At 34.0% G+C, this 16,855-nt stretch overlaps 1 protein-coding gene across 5 annotated transcripts in view; it reads left to right on the top strand.

Moving 5' to 3' along the window:
- ADAMTS6 (ADAM metallopeptidase with thrombospondin type 1 motif 6) overlaps window positions 1–16,855 on the top strand; it is a 318,093-nt gene that overhangs the window by 3,788 nt on the left and 297,450 nt on the right. The window contains exons 2-4 of one of the 5 annotated variants that reach the window (XM_079144864.1): window positions 3,134–3,214; window positions 3,745–4,122; window positions 6,284–6,648. The exons of 1 other annotated variant lie outside the window; for it this stretch is intronic. In XM_079144864.1, coding sequence (XP_079000990.1) covers window positions 4,026–4,122; window positions 6,284–6,648 — 462 coding nt within the window. In that variant the 5' untranslated portion in view covers window positions 3,134–3,214; window positions 3,745–4,025. 3 more of the 5 variants (XM_079144862.1, XM_079144861.1, XM_079144863.1) reach the window with 3 other exon arrangements.

Consider the following 16,855-nt stretch of genomic DNA (forward strand, 5'->3'; position numbering starts at 1 on the left):
GCACAGGAGGCTTGAAAGAAAATGAGGGAGAAAGTAAGGGAGAAAAATCCCCCAAATTTATTGAGTGCCCATCTGCCAAATGCTGTGGGAGGCCAAGGAACCCAAGACCTAAACTCCAGTTTGCTTAATTACAGAGCTCCTATTTGTTCTACTGTGCACCAATGTCCTTTTTTCTAAAATCTTAAATCATGGTAGTCTACTTCTGGTTACATATTACTTTTTTCCCTCTCAATGTTACTGGCTTTATTATCTTGTGTTTACAGTACAGTGTTAGTAAGGGGGAGAGTGACTGTTAAACTGAGAAGAGCAGGAATTTCTCAAGAGGAAAAATAGTTGTTCCCTAAACCCAGCCAACTATATTATAAGTTTGTTATCAGTTTCAGTGCCCAGGAAAAAGTATGAGTGATTCAGAAAAAATCTGTCTCCACTACTAGAAAATTAGTTCACATGTGCCAATTATGCATACCTCTTTAAAGGAATAATGTAAAGTATATGAAGGCCTCCTTTAATGTCACACATTATTAGTCAAAACATTCTAGTGATTTGAAAACAACTAAAATAGTAAGAATGAATGTTTTAATGAAGCAGTTATACTTTAATAGTTCATCATTATGTTTAGAGTATGGAGACTGTATGTAAGTAGGTTTCAAACCAAGGTAACTAGATTCTTTACACTATTGTTATTGAATAATAGTGTGACTTAATCTCTTTATAGATTTTTACCTTAGAAAGGATGTATGGTGCCTAAATCATCATAGAAGTAAATCTGAGATGAAAAAATTGTTGTATATAAAGTTGCTGAAAACTACTCACGTTAACTAACCAGTGTCATTTATGAATATCTTACATGACATTGGTTGTATTCAACTACTATTGACTGTTTAAGCTAGAGTGCTTCAAACTGGAAGTGTGGTACAATACAGAAAATCAGGCTTTAGAGACAGATAGCCTTGTGTAAAAATCTGGACTGTCCTGTTTTCTGGCAATCTGACCTGTGAATGTCAACTTCCTTATCTGTAAATTGGGGCCTGTATTAGTTATCAATCACATTATAACAAATTAACCACAAACTAAGGGATTTAATGTCTTCTGCTTCAGGGTTTCTCATGAGGTTGCAATCAAAGTGTTGACAAAAACTGGAGTCTCCAGAGAAGTCTTGACTGGGAAAGAATTTCCTTCTAAACTCACATAATAGTGGGTGGGATTCAGTTTCTTGCATACTGTTGGACAGTGGGCCATGGTTCCTTAGTGATATCTGGAGGCTGCTCTCAGTTCCTTTATTCTGGTTCTCCATACAGTAGCTTCCTTTATCTAAACTAACGGAAACAGTTGACTAGCAAGATGGGAACCAGAGTCTTTTGTAATCTAATTGTAGAAGTGATAGCCCCTCAACATGAGTGTATTCTTGGTTAGAATTAAATTATTTAGAGTGATGGTGTAGGGGATTCCACCAAGGCATGGATATCATAAGATAGGATCATTGAGACCATCAGAGTCTGTTCTGCGATGATACAGTATCTATGTCACAAAATTGTAAGATTAAAAGAAGTTACTATATGTTTTAAATCCCTTATTTTTGGTTGGGCCTTAAACACTACCTTACCAGGTATTACCTGTTAGTCTTCTGCACAAAAATCAAATATACTGTTTCTATTATTAATACCACTTGCTCTTTCTTCTTTTTTCTCTTGCCACCTGGATTTTCTGGAATGTTTTTCTTCTATTTGTAATGATAATCTCCAGTAATCTGACTTGAGAAATTTTGTTCGTTTTCAGGACTATCTCAAATGCTGCTTTTTTCACAAGCTTTTTTTTTTTTTTTTTTTGATCAATTCTTCTCTGACTTAGAAGACAGGTCCTTCATCTGATCTTCTGTAACAACTTTTTATAATGTCATTATGGCATTATGTCAGTCTGCTTTGAGCTTTTCTGTTATTTTAGATTATGATCTCTTCAAGGACAAGGATTGTGTCTTAATCTTCTCTGTATCCCTTAATCCTTTGTATTCTGATGTTGTTATATCATCATCTTTTAAATATAGTAAGACAATATTTATTGGTTAATTAATTAGTTTTCTCAAGGCTTAGCAGTTTAACAACTTGTAGAGACAGATGTCAGGAATTTTAAATAGTTATGATTATTTTATATGCTAAACAACCAATATTTCTAGCACTGTAGAGAATGAAGTGTTCATTGTAAGTTAATTTTCCAATTAACTACAGGTATTCTTTTATGTGCCTAATGTGATTTTACTTTAACCACTACTCATTTATTATTATTTCATTTACTTATCTGTTTTTTAACCAGAAATTATGTAATAAGTAAGCATTTATTATTATCCCATATGTTAAGGATTTGGTATGAAAAATCTTCCTAGCATATTTTGTGTTCTTCCCTATCTCATTGACAGTAATTTATCTTATTAAAATATAATTCAACATTTTATTCCTGATGTAGGCATTGTATTATGAAAATCAGTTATTGAGCTATAACATAGTTTCATACACAATGGAAACTATTAAGCTATGTTAAGAATGATTTGCCTGTACCTCAAACTATCACTCTGGGATTTTAAAACTAAAGTTTTCTATCCTTTTTTTGTCACTGTTTTGGTGTTAGTGAAGTAATTTTTGGTTCCTTGATTATTTTCTCCTCTTCCTCCTCCTCCTCCTCCTCCTTCTTATTCCCCCTCCTTCTCCTCCTCCTCCTCCTTCTCCTTCTCCTTCTTCTTCTTCTTTCTTTTTGTTAAATTTTTTTGCTACCAGGGATTGATCCCAGGGGTGCTTAACCACTGAGCCACATTCCCAGCCCTTTTTATATTTTATTTTGAGACAGGGTCCTGCTTAGTTGCCTAGGTTAGGGTCTTCCTAAATTGCTGAGACTGGCTTTGAACTCGTGATCCTTCTGTTTCAGCCTCCCTGAGCCACTGGGATTACAGGTGTGCGCCACTGTGCCTGGTTTATTTTCTTCTAATGTGCTGTATACTAGAAAATCAGGTACCCAAGTGTGCTAGTATTCTGAATAAAATGTGAATACATGGATTCTGAGTTAGGTTTTTAGCCAAAAATGAAATATATGAGATAGGACTTCAAATCTGTTGTGATTCCTGAAGTTTTAAAATTTTTCTTTTCAGTTATATTTTAGTGAGTTGGAATTGCCTTATTTGAATTGCCTTATAAGTCATATAAGACTGCCAATAAAGTCAAGAGTTACAGTAAGTTTGGTTCACCTTTTTAGAAGTTTAGTTTGTGTTCAGAGACAGGTGATAAGTGTCACTGTATTTGTAGATCTTTGTCAGAATAAATGATAGGTGCCTCATAAAGTAACACAGCAATCTCTGAATAGGAATGGGCTTAAAAAGCATGTTAAAGAATGGAATCACATACTATTTGTTAGGTACATATAATGAACTTAGAATATGATATCAGTCTATTTTTTATTTTATCAAAAGGAGGTTATCTTACTATATTCATCGATTGTTATCTTCAAAGTTTAAAAAAATTATAATTCTTCAATTTCATTGATTATTGAGTAGCTGTGACAGTATTCTTTTAACCATTTAGATCTCCAATTCAACATTTAATCTTGTGAATGTTTATTTAGACTATAAGGAAGAACAATCATCTAATTTGACTACCTTAAGTTATTTTGCGGTTATGTCTTTGGCAAGCATTAAATAATGTATAAGGTCTCTGCTCAGGATATTTTTCAGTTAACTTAAATTTTTTTGTTTTGTTTTTCTAGGTTAAAAAATGGCCATACTTTAGTAACTAATCAGCCTAAAGCTTTGCTTAAGAAAATCTTTTATCATTTTTTTTTTTTTTTCATTTCGGATTGAGAAAATGAATCCAGATATAGAAGAAAGTACAGGATGTTGTAAAAAAGAACCTGTTAAACCGTGGAACATCTAATAACTAATTTGCAAGAAGTTTTAAAGAAATAAAATTGTTATGCTTCGATTTTGGTATGGTGTTGACTCTTTAGCACATAGGTAGCCCTCCAAAAATCATCCAGTTTTCTAAATTATGGAAATTGTGTGGAAGACGTTGACCTGGATTTTGAGCCTCATCATGGCTTCATCGGAATTTCATAGTGACCACAGACTTTCATACAGTTCTCAAGGTAGGATTCATGCTTTTGAAACTTGACAAAAAAATATTGCTAATAATTTGATAAGAAAAGATTCTGAATAGTTTGAACACTTTCTCTGGGATTATAGTGATAGGAACAGAGGCCTACTGTGTCACTTTGGTGGTGGTTTTAGAAATGTTAAGAGCTCTAAGGGTCTGTTTAAGTTGTCCTAGTAAGAGTCTGTTTAATGTCCTGTGAATTTAGAGTTGACTAGTCTTTCTTGGTAAATGATAGACCCCCAAGCTGCTGCTTCTAAATCCTCAATTTTAATGGGCTCATTCATTGCTAAGGTTTATGGGCAAGGTCATTTTCAAAGAGAATCCAAAGAAGAGGAAGAAACCAGATAAATTCTGGTAGAGAACCCTTTTAATATGGACCCTTCATGAAAATACTTTTCCAAACCTAAGATTTCTGACTTAAGGACTAAAATTTGGATAAAAGAGTGAAAATTGTAATTTTAAATTTTTAAAATTCTAATCCTTAAAATTTTAATCTATAGGCTTGAACTTATGTCATAGATATCATAGAAATGATCTTAACAAAAATGGCCCCAGAAGTAAATATCATTTTTTTTCCATGGACCAGTCTATTCCTTATAGAATTATTGAAAGGTATACCTTTTAGATTTTCCTCTCGAGTGCATAGCAACAAATCATTTCTCAGGGCTGTTGAACCAGATTTTCAAGACTTATAAATTGCATGTGTCTGAAAGTCCACGTGTAAACAGTGTGGCTCTCAGAGTAGATCAGCAAAGCTGTGGCATTTACTATGAACTCTTATTTGTAAAAGCAAAATAGGCAGTGTCTTTCAATTTATTTCCATTTGGTTATGGTTTCATGGAAATTTGTATTTGTGGGATGAATACCATGTACAGGCAATAAAGCAATGGGTAGACAATTGGGTTCTCTTAATGGTAAGCCTACCTGAAGGAAGGCATTAAAAAGAAGGTAGGTAAGTACTATTTAGTACATCCAGAGAGAAAAATATGCTTAATAGTCCTTCAAATTTAAAAAAGAAATCAAGTTTTATTGAGATATAATACATACATCATATAATTCACCTGCTCAAAGTATACAATTTAATGGTTTTTAGTATTTTCAGGATTGTGCAACCATCATTCAAATCAGTTTTAGAGCATTCTAAAAATAAAGCCTATACTCATTAGCAGTCACTCCCAAATTCACTGCAAACAATCCGTATCCCTGTCCCAGACAACCTCTGATCCTGAACTTCTCTTTCTAGAGATTTGCCTATTCTGGATATGCCATATAAATGGAATCATATAATGTATAGTCTTTTGTGATGGGCTCGTTTTAGTTAGCCTAATGTTTTCATAATGTTAGAAAAGAAACTTTGATTATGAAGGCAGTTATTTTGAAGGTTTATTCATGTGTCATAGCTTGTATCAGTACTGCTTTCCTTTTATTATAGAATGATATTCCATTGTGTTGATATACCACATTCTGTATTGTTCAATGGTTGAAAGCTGGTTATTTCCCCTTTTGGCTATTATGAATAATGTTAGTATAAACATTCACATACAGGTTTTTATGCGGATGTGTGTTTTTATTTTTCTTGTGTACGTACCTAGGAGTAGAATTGCTGGATCATGTGGTGATTCCATGTTTAACATTTTGAAGAACTATCAAATTGTTTTCTAAAGTGGCTACAGCAGTTTACATTCCCACTGATGATTTTTAAAATTTCTACAAGGCTATAGAGATTCTATATAAATTTTTTAGGATAACTTTCAAATATAGATTTTGTCTGAGCTAAACTTTTTTTTTTAACATAAGTGTAGTTTTCATTGTTTTTATTTCCGTGTAAAAAGTCCATACTTCCTATAGAATTTAGTTTTTAGAATCCATGTTTTAAAAAATGAAATTTAAAAATGAAATTTAAAAATAAAACCAGTCCTTCACAAATAATTTCAAAATAATACTGTTTTGAAGAATGAAATAGAACTTAATCTGTAGATTTTAAACTTTAACTCTTTAATCTTTATTTAATATAACATCTTTGGGTCACATCTCACATATAATGATGCATAGTTTTAACTGATGTAGTTGTTTACATTGCTGCTTCTTTGTTCTGTTAAATTTTCTTTTTTTCCATGTGTTTTTTCTGGATTCTCTGCCTTGTGATTACAAAGAGGAATTCCTGACTTATCTTGAACACTACCAGCTAACTATTCCAATAAGGGTTGATCAAAATGGAGCTTTTCTCAGCTTTACTGTGAAAAATGATAAACACTCAAGGAGAAGACGGAGTATGGACCCTATTGATCCACAGCAGGCAGTATCTAAGTTATTTTTTAAACTTTCAGCCTATGGCAAGCACTTTCACCTAAACTTGACTCTCAATACAAATTTTGTGTCCAAACATTTTACAGTAGAATATTGGGGGAAAGATGGACCCCAGTGGAAACATGATTTTTTAGACAACTGTCATTACACAGGATACTTGCAAGATCAACATAGTACAACTAAAGTGGCTTTAAGCAACTGTATTGGGTTGGTAAGTAGATACTAAAATTTTAAATTTCTGATGGGAAAATAAGTTCACAATGTAAAAGTCTTTCATTAGATTAAAACAAAATATATTAATGGTTTCAGTAGAAAGACAACATTCTAAAATTTTTCAGTATTTCTCATGCCTTTAGTTTTGATCATACTTTTAATAATGTTTTTATTGACTTTTCAAAGGACAGCTTTTAAAAAACTTTTTATTAGTAGTAGAGGAATAAATGAGAACTCAGATTTCCTTTTAAACTTAAGTTTTTCTGTTTAAATGAGATGTTTTTTAATGTATAAGCAAATCTAGTTATTGATAAAGAGCCAAGAATATGTTTGTATTTAAGTGGATTATGACAGGAAACCATAACACTGTTGCTTCTTTGGGGTTTTTTCTCTATCTTTCTCTAATAGGCTATATATATTAAAATTATTATGACCTAATTTTGGTTATGATTCCTAAAGCTAAATATTTTATACCAATGTCTATGAAGTTTTTTCCCCCAACATATACATGAGATTAAATTGATATGAGATTATACCCTTTAGATTGGTATAATCTTATTTTACTTAGAGAATGGATTCAAGAGTATAGATTCTATGCCAGACATTTGAGTCCATTCTCGTTTAATGGCAAATACGTAGCTTAGAGTTGCATATAGTAATGGCTGCAATTCATAATGTGCCCCACTTCTACTTCTGTTTTTGCCATTTTCAGGCAAATGTAGCTATTCCATTAAAGGTTTATTTGTGGAAAAGGTACAAATATTTTTATGCCTATGTTGTATTTTCAGAAACTGTTTTTCTTCCTTACTATCTCATATCCATATTGTTACATATGCTTCAATATAAAATAACTATATAATTAGAGATGAGTTTAAGTTTTAAATTTGAAAGAACTATTAAGAACTATACAATGGAGAAAATTTCATTATAGATATATACATATATATGGGAACTTGGTGAGTCCATTTTTTATAGCTGTTAAGTAAAATGAGCCAATATACTTACTTAGATTTTAAATTTGGGTTTAATGCCTATAAATACATATATTTATTGCTAGTTTCTTTTCTTTGTAAGCAATATTAGGACTTTATGCAAAAGGCTGATTTTTAATAAAAAAGTGTATTCTAAAACTTCTTACATTGAAATGATACTTGCTGTTAATTACAGAAAAATACTAATCCTAGTTATTGACAAAGTCCTTCATATTTGGTATTAACTAACTATGCCATGGCTATTTTTAATAGGGTGATGAACAAATCTGAGATTTAGGAAAAAAACAAAACTATTTCCATTGTAGATTTGAGGGAAGAGGGGTTACTGGAGATAAATGAGTTAGAATATGTAGAAGATACTGAATGAGGGTCTATTCAAAGACTATGAGCTTGGGAATGGGGAAGATAGAATTCAAAGCACATTTTGGAGAGAAAATTTATATGACTTGCATCTTATTAATATTTTATTCCCAGGCACATAATAAGACAGATAGTACATAGTAGATATTTAATAAAGATTTAAAAATGGAAATAGAATTGAACTGGATGGGGGAATGAATGAGAGAAAGTAATTGAAGGTGACTGAAGGTTCTCTTTTGGATCAAAGTATATGTGAATGTTACTAGTTGAGAAAGAGGGTTAGGAGAATGCTGGATTGGAGAGACTGATGAAGAGAATGCCACTGACCAAGTTCATGTGAGGAATTTGAAGAAATACAATTTAAAGATGTCTAATGGCATTTGGGAAATGCAACTCCCAAGTTCAGAAAAAAATCAGTTCTAGAAACAAGTAACTTGAGAATCATTAGTATAGGTGGCTGTGTATGAAATTGTGAAAGATGCTGTTTGATGAGTCAAAATTGATAAGAAGGTTGAAAATGAGACCTTTTCCTACAATTAAGGAGATGGCAGAGTATTACCTATCTTTCCTTTACCCCCATGAAGACCTTCTGTCTCTTGTTCTCTTTCCCATTTTAATACCTTTCTGTTTTACTTCATTTCTCATTGTGATCTGCCAGGTTTGTCCACTAATGTGACTGTTTAATAAGGAATTAATAATTCCTGTTAATAAGGAATTCGTAAGCAAATATTTTGAGACTATGCAAATACTCTGTTTTATATTACATGTTTACCCACTGGTTTTAGTAATCTTTCCCTTCATTCTTATTTTGAATCATGGTACATTTTTAATCAAGTAGAATATGAAAATCTTCTAAAAGATTTTTAGAAAATCTCATTTTTTAAAGGCTATCATTTTGTCCATTCTTTTAAAAATTATTTTACATAAAAAATTTTTCAATGCAATTATCACACTAGTGTTTTCTAATCATGTTTTCTCATCCATGGTTTCAGTGTTACAACCATTTGACCATTCAAAGGACAAATTTCCTAACATTACAGTCTACCACTTGTTCCAAATAATGTCACATTTTAGTTTGTTTGTGTCTGGACTGTGGTTTTCTTATCCAGATATTGTTTTCCTGAAGTTTGTAATTACTTTTTTTTTTTAATTGAAAAAAAAAACATGATTTCTTTATCAGGTGATCAAATTATGCAGTTCTTTAGTCTTTTTATCTACTGCTTGGGATACATTTCTTATTGCAAGCATTTTTCTTGGTTCCTACTGGTTAATTAATTTCTTGAGCTACTGCACATCTCTCATCTTGGCATTTCTTTCTTGCTAAGTTAGTTCCCATTTTAGTCAGCTGTTTCACTGCTGTGACTAAATGATCTGACCAGCACAATTATAGAGGAAGAAAGGTTTATTTGCGGGCTCATGGTTTCAGAAGTTTTAGTCTATGGAAGTCTGGCTTCATTCCTTGTGGCTCAAGGTGAGGCAGAATATCATGGCAGAAGAGTGTGGCAGAGGGAAGCAGCTCACATCATCAGGAAGCAGAGAGAGAGCGAGAGAGAGAGAGAGAGAGAGAGAGAGAGAGAGAGAGAGAGAGAGACCGAGTACTCACTCTCCATATACAAAATATATACCCCAAAGCCACACCCTACCACTTCAATTAATCTGATCAGGGATTAATTCACTGATTGGGTTAAGACTCTTACAACCCAATCATTTTTCCTCTGAACCTTCCTGCATTGTCTCACATGTGAGCTTTTGGGGGACACCTCATATCCAAACTATAATAGTGCCACATCTTCCTCTTTCTCGGTTTCTATTGTAGTTTTGCTAGGGAACATCTTCAAATAATTACCTCAGAATAGGTACCTAGGAAGTAAAATTTCTGAGACCTTGACTATTTTGAAGTAACTTCATGTTTGGTTGATAATTAACTGAACATGGAATTCTAGGATAAAAAGTCACTTTCCTTAAGAGCAATGGTTGGTGGAATTGGGAAAGGGAATTTATGGGGTAATAAATTTATCTGCATGTTTTATATCTTTGAAAAAACAAAATGTTTAAAGATCTAAAAAAATAGCATTTATTCATTTTGGGCAGCAGGTACAAGACTGCTGCTAGTGTGATCCTTGTCCTTCAGTTCTTTTAAAATTTTTTAAATAAAGAAATTTTCCCTCAGTGAAACTATACATGTTCTTCTCTTTATCCTTCCTGTTTTAGGAATTTTGTCATGTGGCTAGATGTGGGTTATTTCCATCTCCTTGTTTGATATTGGATTTAAAGAACCTCCTTTAGAATAAGGAAGTTAAAAATGATTTCTTAATTTTCTCTTTCTTTCTTCCCTCTTTCTGGAACAGGTTCTCTGCTTCTCTTTGTCTTACTCTTTTTCCATCTTTTCCTTTTTTATTCTAGGTTCTATGAGATTCTTCAGTTTTACCTTTTTTCCCCTTCAATTGATTAAAAGTTACAGTGTTTATACTTCTAATTTTCAAGAAACCTTTTTCATTATATTCTATTCTTACTTCAAGAGAAATAATTATTTTCTTTCAATTGCTCTGAACATAATAAAGACAATGTAGGTAGTTAGAAAAACCCATTGACTCCTTAGGCTTTCTGTTCATTTAATTATGTCTGCACTTGCCTTTCTCCCTTTTCTATCATTCATTCATTTATTCACTAAATACTTGTAATCACCTACCATTTAATAGGCACAGTTACTTGTGCTAGAAGTACAACAGTGAACAAAACCCAAATCATTGTTTTAATATAGCTTGCATTCCTGTGAGGAGACACAAATAAGGGAAATAAAAATCATAGCATGTTGGTAATGATAAGTACTAAGGAGAACAAGCATTGACAAAGACTTTAAGGAAAATGAAAAAGGAAATGCTGGTATCTGAGGGATGAGATTTCCAGGTAGAAATCTTTTAAGTACAGAGGTTTGATCTGAGTGTTTGAGGAACAGCAAGAGGTCACTGTGGCTACAGCTAAGTGAAAAAGAGATAACAGGTGAAGTCATAAAGGGATTCCGTAGCCAGATGTAAGGTTTTAAAATAGGACAAAGGAAATGATAATTCCAAGCTTTAGTCCTGAGCAACTAGAAGAATGTAATAACCAACAACTGAGATGAGAAAGACTTGGGTATTAACAAAGATTCAATTACTGGTGCAGAGTAATTTGGAGGTATACATCCTGAATTCATTTGGACCTGTTGAACTTCAGATGTTGTATAGGGCGTTGGATATATTTGTCTGGAGTTTAGGGAAAGATGTGAATTGTAAAGTTATAAATTTGCAAGTCAACAATATATAGATGACATTTAAAGTCAGGAGATTATATAAAATTGCTTAGGGAGGAATATAGTTAGAACAGAGAAGAGGTCTCAGGACTGAGCCTTTGGGCATTCTAAGAGGTCAGGGAGGTCTGAGAGATGTGGAAAAAACAGCAAAGAATAGAGTAACTAAAAATTTGAAGGAAGACCAGGCAAATGTCCTGGAAGCCAAGAGAAAAAGTATTTCAAAAGGAAAATGCTGCTGGTGAGCAGCATGTAAAAATGACACGAAAATCTGAATTTTTCAATGAGGAGGTTATTGGAGACCTTGACAAAAGCAGCCTTGGTGAAGTCATGGTGAAGTTGGGAAGAGGGGCAAAGACCTGACTGGAGTAAATTTAAAAGGGAGTGGGAGAAAAGATTATATAGACAGTTATTTCAAGGACTTTTGAAAAAACAAGAAATGGTTAGGAACTGCAGGCAGAAGTGGGGTCAGAAAAAGTTTTGTTTTGATAGAGATGGATATGGTTATGTAGAGAGATGGCAAATTGCTGGACTGAAGTTCTTGGTGGGTAAGAAGGGATGGAATCATCTTCACAAATGGAATAATTATCCTTAGGCAGGAGAATAGAAAGTTCATTCACAGTAACAGGAAAAAAAAAAGAGTATGTGGACATGAGTGGGTACTTGTGTTTGGGGGAATTTGTAGGAGGTAGTACAATATTTTCTGTTGGAAGGGAAGTTGGAAGAAGAAGATTGTAGAGGATTAGAAAGAGAGAGAAGAAAGCATGAAATATTTGTCCAGGAAAGTGTAGAATTCTGAATGAACTAAAGAAGTATAGTATTGTTGCTTGGAGTATTAGGGTACAGATGAAATTAGGAATGGTGATATTAAAGTGAAATCATTTCGCTATTTGGTATGTTTTCTCTGGCTAAATGCAGCTGTAGTGATGTAGGCCTACCAGAGTTTAATTTAGGGTTGTGGTTTGGACAAGTGAATTGAGTTCAATGAATTAAGAAAGGGTCAAGAGAATTGGAAATGAACGGAAACTGGTTTGGGAGGGAAATGTGGCTATTAGGTAGGTGAAGTACTGTGAAAAGTGGATAGATCAATTAATCGAGGCTCTTGAATGGGATAAATGAACTGTTTCTTGGAATTGGGATATTAGAAGGGCAGTGCTGGGGAGATAGAAAATGGGAGACTTGAATTAGAGATTGTGGAAGGTTGTAAATATGATAATGCTGAAGTCTAGGTTTTGACCATAGATAGGCATGAGTGTCTAAGGTAAGGTGAAGAACAAAATATTTGAAGGAGAGGTGGTCAAGGAATTGGAAGGGGAGGAATGAAGATACCATCTATGTTAGTAATCCTTAACCTGGGTCCATGAATGAAATTCAGTGGGTTTGTGAACTGAATGGGGAAATTCTACATCTTTATTTTCACTATTTTTTAACTGAAATTTAATATTTCCTTCAATTATAAAATATAGTTAACAAACCAATAGAGTAATAGCAGTACCTGTGACTTTATCCCCATTAAAAATCACAGTCATATCATGTTGCAGGTTTTGCACATTTTTCAAACCATTATTTTTAATTCATCTTTATTATGAGATAATTTTTATTAGAGACATTAAAGACCTTCTTAAAGTGTTAGCAACCATATGTATTATATCTTAAAAATATTTTGATAACTGTATTTCCCTAAAGTTGCTTTTATTTGTAAATCTGTATTTTTTTTTCTGCTTTTTTTTTTTTTTTTTTTTTTGTGGTGCTGGGGATTGAACCCAGGGCCTTGTGCATGCAAGGCAAGCACTCTACCGACTGAGCTATCTCCCCAGCCCTTTTTTCTGCTTTTAACATTTTATTTGTAGAAGGAGTCCTTAGGTTTCACTCCTAGACTTCTTTTCATTCCTTTTGGTACCAGGGATTGAACCCAGGGGCACTTAACCACTGAGCCACATCCCCAGCCCTTTTTATATTTTATTTAGAGACAGGGTCTCACTGAGTTGCTTAGGCCCTCACTAAGTTGCTGAGGCTGGCTTTGAACTTACAATTCTCCTGCCTCAGTCTTCCAAGCCACTGGGATTATAGATGTTCACTACCCCGCTTGGCTCACTCCTAGACTTCTGGAGGGATCGAGGGCACATGAGCACATAAGTAACAAATTTTAAGGATTTGTGATATAAGAAGATATTTAAATCAGCAATTATTTCAAGAATGATATTCAGGCTATGACTCTAGAGGTTAAAATCTTTAAGGAATGAGGGGAGTGACTTGGGGTCAGTAGGTAAAGCAATTAGGAGAAGGGGAGAAGATGATGGCATGAGGTTTGAAGCTGGGGTTTTGTTTAGAGGAAGGAGAGTGAATTGTTTGGAAATACCAATCAATCACAAGAACCCTACTTATGGGTCCAATAGCCAATAGGAGACATGTGAAAGAGAAAGCAGCCACCATTCCAGAGGACAACAAGAAAGAAATATCATTTAGGGAGATTCATGTTTTCATTAGAGCAAGATGATGAACATTCACAGATTAGGCTGAGGGTACAGGAAATTTTGTTGGTGATTGAACTTGAGAGGGCATAGTAGTGTTTTAGATAATGAGGATCTGAAAACATGACATACATAACCTTATGACTTGTAGAATTCAGTGGATGCAGCTTGGACTTCTTGTAGGAACTGATAGACAGGGAGTGGGGCATTTGTGAAATTAGTTCAGATGATTCTGAGGTAAATAGTATAAAACTGAATGGGGATGCTGAAGGAAGTGAGAGCAAGGCTTTTGTGAGACATGCAGAAATTTCTAGGACTTCACCTTAACTCTGGTCCTCCATCATCTGGCCTCCAGCCCCTTTCTAATCTTGTAATCATTTCTCCCCTTCTCTCTCTGCAGTCTGTGTAACTCCTTGCTGTTTCTTGAATATACAAGGATGCTCTTACCTAATTCCTTTTGCATTTGCTGTTCCCACAGTCTGTTTGCCCCTTCCTAAGACATTTATTTGGGTGGTTTTATGCATTTCTGTTCAAATATCACTTTGTTAGAGAGAATGTCCCCATCTGTTCTAAAATGTTTGTGTAATTCCTACACATCTGATTACTCTGTGTCTTGTTAAACAGCTTTTTCCCCCTTTTCATTTATCACTATCTGATACATCATTTATTTATCTAATTAATTACTTTTTTTCTAGCTCCTCCCATTAGGATGGAGGCATTATGATAGAGTTGACATTTTGGTTCACTGTTTTTTAGTATAGTATCTGTCACATGGTAGCCACCCAAAGCCCATTTAATGAATGAATAAATAAAATCATAAAGTGCCATTAGAGAATAAGAGGATAAGGAATCCAGCCTCCAAAGTCAATCAAATGAATTTGTTATTTAACTTTGCTCCATCTAGTTTCTCATCTATAAAGTTGGGCTGTTGTGAGCACTTACGTCAAAGAAAAGATGAAATGATATATGTGTAAACATTTAACAAAATACCTAACACAAAACCTCCAGATTGCCCTTTCAGAGTCTTTCCATTCTTTAAATTACAAATTTTGTTTACTTTCAACCTTCTGATTCCATTTACCTGCTGCAACATGAGTTTCCTATCTGGGACCTTTCAACTTTCTGTTGCCCAGAGACAACAGATTTAGTGTGATTTTAGTTCCCTATGCTTTCTGGACAGTACCCTAGACTCCATTTCCTACACTTCCTTCTAATCAAAACTCATATTGAAACTTGCCTCCTTTCTGTAGGAACTATGCTCAGTTTTCTAGTACATTGTTAACCTGCTAGGTAAAATAATTCTTACTCAGGCATTAGAGTTTGCTAATGACATTGTGATTCCTGTCAGTATTTGCATTTAATGTAAAGGGACTGTTACCCATAACTAAAGCAAACAATAGTGAAAATAATGTGAATTAACTAAGTGTTGCTTTATTTTTTTGCATTCCTCAACTCATTCATGTGAGTTGTAGGTGACTTCAACTTTGTCTATAAAGTAGAGCACCTTCAAGGTATAAGGTAGAGCACCACCTTCTCTTTCTTTCCAAGCATGTTGTACTTAACATGCATTTCTCTAAACAGAATCATAGAGAATCACAATTGAAAGGGATCTTAGAAATTATCTGGACCCGAGGTTTTCAACTTTTTTCTTTCTTAAAGCAGCAAAACCCTTTTCTCAAATGAAATGTTATGTGGAAACTTAATATACAGATTAATAAAAGCACAGCTGATTTTAAACCCCGGAATCCAAGCCATGTAGGTCCTCCTTTGTTGTCTGGGACAATTCCCTGAGGGCACTTTCATGGAACCCTTAGGGCTCCCCAGAGTGCTGTTTTAAAACCACAAATTTAGACCAACGCTTTCATTTTTCCAGCTGAGGAAATAAGCCCATAGAGTTCGTGTTTTATCTGGTGTTACAGGGTAAATTAGTTGGATTAAGAGCGACCCTCACATGTGCCATTCTTAGGAAAGCACCATTTGACATGAGTGGAAATTCTTATTTATTTTTTGGAATTTCTTATTTTTGTTGTAGATAACTTTTACTATCTTATTTCTTTTTGTCAATAAACCTCTACTTGAACCTTTTCCATATGAGATACTTTCTATGGCTCTGATGGAAAGAAATGGGACATAACATGCTGCAGAAGAAAGCAGATCATTTTTTTGGGAAGATAAGACATGGTTATAAGTTATATGGAATTTAAATGAAACTTCAGGGTTTGAGATATAACAAAACAAGGTGGCATTAATTGAGAAAAAATGGTATCTAAGTTCTAGTGGAGTTCAGAGAAGAGTGAAGCTAGTTCATTTATGCTAGAGAAACTTAAAGGGGAGGTATGACAACTGAGTAGTACTTGGCTTAGTAAATAGGTGCAAGGTGATAGAACACTATGAATAATAGCAGAGCTTTGTTTACCAGCTCCTTTTCCTTCTTCTGTCTAGTATTGCGCAAGTTCTTGACCTCTGAGCCTGTTACTTCATCTGCAAAATGGGAATGCATGGGATGTATGTTAACTAAGGACATATAAGTTGGTGTAACTTCCACCTGAAAATGGTTATCAGTGATTATCATAATAGAGGTTTATTTCTCCTTTATATCAGTGTTTATATCAGACATATTTCCAAGAGGTTGCTCAGGGACCAGTTTCCTTCGTTTTTAACTTCAACTTCCCCTAGATCTTTGAAGCACTCTCCATTCAGTTGGCAGTAAAGAGAGAGAGAGAGAATTCCACTGGAAAGGTATTTGAAGGCTGTATACAGCCCTCTGTAAAATTTTTTAATTGGCCAAAATTTAATTATAAAGCTATATCTAAACACAGAAGATGTAGCTAAATTATATGCACAATTTCAAAAGAAAAAAAGTTTTAAGAATTCACATGGAGGTATGCCACCTTGAGCAGGGTTGTTGGGAAAGTTGGAGTGGACAATGTATATGATATGCTTAGTAGAGTGAATGGCACATAAGGTGTTTAAACATCTGTTTTAAAGAATTAGGGAGATTTTTATGCCTGACAGAGAACAAATAATACATGAAATTTTTTATTAACCTTTTTTAAACCAGGTACAGTGGCATATGCCTGTAGTACCAGTTACTTG

Source organism: Sciurus vulgaris (genome assembly GCF_902686455.1).
Source record: "Sciurus vulgaris genome assembly, chromosome: 6".
Lineage (NCBI taxonomy): Eukaryota > Metazoa > Chordata > Mammalia > Rodentia > Sciuridae > Sciurus > Sciurus vulgaris.